The 5,468-nt window shown below is 35.0% G+C and overlaps 1 protein-coding gene across 1 annotated transcript; it reads right to left on the reverse strand.

The window, feature by feature from the left end:
* Positions 1 to 430: 430 nt before the first annotated feature.
* LOC143557624 (LEAF RUST 10 DISEASE-RESISTANCE LOCUS RECEPTOR-LIKE PROTEIN KINASE-like 1.1) lies at positions 431 to 2,826 on the reverse strand. The gene is made up of 4 exons (XM_077046658.1): positions 2,121 to 2,826; positions 1,975 to 2,013; positions 1,631 to 1,876; positions 431 to 1,540 (listed from the first exon to the last, which is right to left on the reverse strand). Exons 1-4 carry the CDS (start codon positions 2,824 to 2,826, stop codon positions 522 to 524), a joined length of 2,010 nt encoding a protein of 669 aa, XP_076902773.1. The 3' UTR covers positions 431 to 521.
* Between the last annotated feature and the right edge of the window lie 2,642 nt (positions 2,827 to 5,468).

Here is a 5,468-nt window from a genome sequence, read left to right on the forward strand (position 1 = left end):
TGGTGACATAATGCTCTATCACCAAAATGTGTTGAATTCTCTTTCCCTTGCCCATATGAGTTTACCCACCTGAAAGGCCATAATGAAGATAAGAAAAACAAGAGAAAATGTTAATCTATGCATATTAATTATAACTATTATGATTGATATAACCACTCTGATATCGAGGATGAAAGGCTACTGTGGAGAATTTTATAACAATTGTGCCACATTAAAATCGTTTTCAGGTAAATGGCGTGGTTTAAGTTTGTTCAAGCATAGTTTTTATTTAGCTCAAACTAGGACAAACGAGCTCAAAAGATAAAGCAAGCTCTCCAGCTTTCGTTATTCATAGTACACAAATCACCTTTTGTTATACGTATATTTTGCAAAAAGAAATATTATAGGCAACAGTATTATACATATATTTTGCATTAACGAAGAAAACAAAAGTAAGATACGGATATGTGATCCGATATATCTCATGTTTAATGGCTACTTTCATGATATTTAACAATAAAAAGAAGCAGGAAGCTCTCATGTCATCCTTGTTCCCAATGGGTTTTTGTATCGATGTCATTCGTCATTAATAATTTGTCTCCATTATTGCTTAGCGTAGTTGATGCGCTGTTATTGCTTTTCCATTCACTAGCTACAGAGACTGGAGAACGCAAGAAATCATTCAACAAAACTACCGCATCACTGATTTCGGTCAAAGGCTGCACATGATTCATGGTTTGCAGGTCTCTGGTACCATCATAAGCGTTTATTCTACCAATGGCTTGAATATGCATCAACCCATCCAGCACCTCATTCATTGTAGGTCTCACATCTGAATCATACTGTAAACACCTGAAAGCCAATACTGCTACTAGTGTGATCATATTCAAAATTTCAGGATTCGTATCTGATCCTAATACTGGGTCGATTAGTTCATCAATTGCACATCTTCGGATTCTGTTTAAAGCGAAGTTAGCTAAACTAATATCATCTTGAGACCGATTTAAATCAACAGCTACCATTGATGATATTAGTTCAATTAAGACTACCCCAAAGCTATAAACGTCACTTTTATCTGTTAACTGATAGCGTTGGTGATATTGTGGATCCAGATATCCTGGGGTTCCTTGGGGAGCTGTTGACACATGAGAGACATTATTTGATATGAGCCTTGAGAGACCAAAATCTGCTACCTTAACGCAGAAATTGTTGTCAAGCAGGATGTTTGTCGTCTTTACATCTCGGTGTATGATTTCAGAAGCATGTAGATACGCCAGCGCACTGGCGGTTTCAATAGCAATGTTCATACGTATTGACCACGTTAGCAGGTATGGATTTGCTTGTTCTCCATGGAGATGATCTGCAACAGTGCCATTTGGAACATACTCATAAACAAGTAGAAGTTCATGGCTTTGTCTAGAGGTGCAACCATAGAGAACGACAAGACTTGGGTGCCTTAATTTAGTGAGGATTTCAACCTCATTTCGGAATTGTTGGACTCGATTGTAGTTGTGCTCGTGAAGTTTCTTCACTGCAATGTCTCGCCCGTCTTTGAGTTTACCTTGTTTAGAATGATGGAAAAATCAGGTGGAGAGCTCATATGAAAAATGAATAAGTAATGACATTATTGTTTGAACAATCAAGTTCTCACCATAATAAACAGCTCCGAAGCCTCCATCCCCTAGTTCATGAGAAGGGTCGAAATTTTGGGTGGCATCTTCAAGTTCTTTGTAGGAGAAAACTGAGACACCACAGGAGAGACTTATATCTTCAAGGTTTCGAGATTTGCCTTTTGATGAGACATAGGAAAAAGGGTTGTTCTTGCACTTACGCCAAATTATCAAGATGTTCAAAGACAGGATGATGATTACAACTGGTCCCGTGATAACTAAAACAAAAAAACGTGACATATTCAGGTGCGGATTCCAACAATAATATATGCATCCAATACAAATTCATAGGATCAAAGAGGCACATTACAAAGAAGCTTGGTCTTAAGCTTAATGGTCTTGCTCTGCTTTATGCTTCGTTTTTCTTCATCCAAACAAAAGTATATATTAAAGGACAAGGAAAAAAAATTCAGAACTATTCACGCGTAATATAGTGAAATGAGTAAAGAAGGAAAGAGAAGCAGTACATACCCCATTTGACGTCTATACACCGAACATGCCCATTTTCACTATTACACACAAGGCCTTTTTTCTGACACTCGCTACAAAAATGTGACAATTTAAAGGTAATAGAGGTAAGAGAAGACAGAAAAGAAAATATGTGGGTTTTATCAAGTTCAGGACTTGACAGTTTCGTAGGTAGGTACACTACTTGACATGTATGTGGGAGGTTACTTGGAATAGTTCCATTATAGTAGTTATAGTAAAAGTTATGATCTTTGCATTTGTTGTAGCTGCTGTATTTAGGTTGCTTAAAATAAGTGAGATTTTTTGTGCATTTGAAGAGAGTGATATTGGGAGATATCGAAATGGAATACAAATGAGGGCTTGAAAACGGAGAAGTGACATTATCCATTAGAGCCTCACAGCTTTTATTTTCCACAAGTCGCTGAAATGTTTCGCTCCATATGAGTAGAGAACTATGATTATCTTCAGAATTTAAATTACTAACAATCATATACGACCTTCCTCCTAATTGTATCACTCCACCTATTGGTGTACAGTGGACCTTGATCAGCCCACATCGTGTGTCGGTAATATTGTAAAATGGGTACTTGAATGGGGTGTTAGTTGGACAGCTGAAACTTTCTTGGCAGATAGGCATAGAAAGGTTATTGGAGTGAAGGAGTGGCAGAGAAAATAATATAAAAGACATGAAAAGGAAGACGAGAGTCATTACCACCTGCATTCTTGAGACTTAATTGTTGCATTATATACATGCTGTTCATGATTTCTACCTCTATGTTTATTCCATAAATTTCAAGACATTTAATAAGCTTTCACATTGAGACTTCATTATCTATTCCAAATATATAATATAAATAAAAAAATGAATGAATGAATATAGAGGTTTCCTCTCATCCGTTCATTCTTAACACGTCTGAACTTATCATTCAACGAGACAATAGGACACACTTGGAAAGTTTCATGTGGTTGCCCAATCTAACACGTCTGAACTTATCATGATAATCAAATTTAAGACAAAGACACCGAATATACTTTACACTCCATTTGACTAAATTAGAATTAGTATAACGTTGCACCAGAAGAAAAGGCAGACATAAAAAGTATTGAGTATATGCAGGATACTATAAAATTTCATCACAACTTAAAAAGAAATTTTATGATGAAAATAATCTTTATTAATTTGTGTTTTAGCTATGAAAACTAAAAACCCAGAAGTTGACTTGGAAGTCTTTTGAATAAATTTGAGTGGAACTAGTAATGAAAACAAAGTAACAATAGACTCTTTGACTCCTAATTGGCCGTTGCTCCATTTTTCAACTTATCCTTGTCATACTTTGGCACACCAAAACATTCCTTTAGGTTCTCTATATGGATCTCACAATTTTACTCAGATTAATCCGTATTGTTGGTTAGCGGAAATCACCAACAACACTTAGATCTCGGATCTTAGTTTTGTTTTTTATAAAAAAGAGAAAAGATGAAAGGTGGAGAGAGAAACTTTATTTTCCAAGGGTGTTGTGAAAAGAGTAGTTTGGAGAAATGGGTAAAGCGACCCTTCTAAAGGGTTCCCATTTCTTCAAAGTTTACATAATAAACGCACAAAATAAACGTACTAGGTACGTAATACACCGACTAAAAGAAAACTAGAAAGACATACACAATCCTAGTAACAATATAGAGTATTGGCCCTACAATCTGCCTCTAGGATTGAGTATGTCGAGGAGCCTTCGTCAAGTTCTTTGTTTCGTCTTTATTTCTTGAAACTTAATACTTGTCTTGATCCAGGATCTTGAACTAGATTGGATCTTGGATAATTCTTTATTTTCCAGTCTTGTAGACTTGAATTTCAATCTTATTTTCTGGGAATAATCGGCAACAGAAAATTTTAGAAACATCATATGCGGGAGGCTTGACATCTAATTTTCTTTTGTTGACTTTCTTGAGCCGACTGGTTTCTTTCCTAGTCTTCAGACATAATCAGTTTATTTTTGGATTCAACCACCAACTTTCACGTTCTCGTTTTCTTTTAAGTGCTTCAACATCTACAACTTCAAGCAGACTTGATCTTTATCTACCTGTCCATGTATAATTGCATAATACTTAGAATGAATAAGATTCGTTCACAGACCTCTTGAGGGTCAAAGAAGAATTCGTTCACAGACCCTCCCAATTTCAGTCCTTCAACTTGTAAGTAGTTTGTTTAAGTCCTAGGTTTCCAACAAACTTTGCATGAACAACCTTGACAACAAAACACATGATTTTGAATAAAACAACGTTTAATAAAATATGTACGAACATAATAAAAACTTAAAATCTTTTTTGCATTTTCATATATTTTAAAATAACGAAAATATATACATAATATTTTGAAGTTGAAACATAAAATAAAACAGAAGAAAATAAAAAAAAAGATGAAATTAATATTATATATCAAATATTTACTTAAAACTTTACTAAATTATTTTTGTGAGAAAGATCACAACATGGTTTCACATTATCTGTTAACGTTCTAGATCATACTTCTATTTGGACATTATCATGCCAAGAACCCAAAGTCGATTTTAAATATAATTTGTCCACTTTAAACTTAACAAGTATTTGGATGTCAATGTGATATGTTAAGGTACGTATTAGGCACAATGCTTATTTGGTCCCCATTTAATATGATAAATTACAGACTCCATCATACCGCGCGTAGTATGCTTTCATATGTCACCTCAACTTGACTTAAACTTTTCTTATCTGATTATAGTACGCTTATTGACACTTTGGACGCTTTTACTTTGTACAAGTGACTCTATCTAGAAAGATTAAAATAAAGCAGAAGTTCAAGGCCTTAACAATCAGGTTGGATAATACCATATTATCACGCAGAGAAAGTTCAAGGCTTGAACAAAAGAAAGAAATAAAACAAAGCAGAAGATTCAGGGCCTTTACAATCAAATCTTGTATGACTAATAATAATCTTGGATCAACCGAGCTTAGTGCTAGCGAAAATCACACTAAGCCACCTAAGCGGTCTCGGATCTTGAGATGTTATTTTGGGTGGTTTGAAAGAAAGAGAGAAATTTGAAAGAGGGAGATTTTGCAAAAGGTTTTCTATTAATCAACAATGAACAACCACTATCTCTCATGGCATGCTTCCTATTTACAGGGAAGCATGCATGAGAAGTAAGTCACATCAAGTGCCCAATGGGCTTTACAACATTATTTCTCTTAGGCCTATTACATATTAAATAACCAAAACGGCCCATTACATAAAAAATTACAATACAAAAGACTAAAACAAAATGGAACTAACAATCTCCCTCTAGTCTTTAGTATTGGAACCCGTCGGTGTCGTAGTCTAAC

Source organism: Bidens hawaiensis, unplaced genomic scaffold (genome assembly GCF_021521415.1).
Source record: "Bidens hawaiensis isolate Kalapana, Puna unplaced genomic scaffold, B.hawaiensis_p1.1 tig00019074_1, whole genome shotgun sequence".
NCBI classification, from domain to species: domain Eukaryota; kingdom Viridiplantae; phylum Streptophyta; class Magnoliopsida; order Asterales; family Asteraceae; genus Bidens; species Bidens hawaiensis.

What these genes read in the sequence shown, in the direction of transcription:
- LOC143557624 (XM_077046658.1), bottom strand. Translation starts at nt 2,826, where the DNA reads ATGACTCTCGTCTTCCTTTTCATGTCTTTTATATTATTTTCTCTGCCA. An exon ending in GTGTATAGACGTCAAATGGG is followed by an intron (nt 2,014 to 2,120) that starts GTATGTACTGCT and finishes GTTTGGATGAAG; the next exon opens with AAAAACGAAGCATAAAGCAG. An exon ending in CTTCGGAGCTGTTTATTATG is followed by an intron (nt 1,541 to 1,630) that starts GTGAGAACTTGA and finishes ATTCTAAACAAG; the next exon opens with GTAAACTCAAAGACGGGCGA.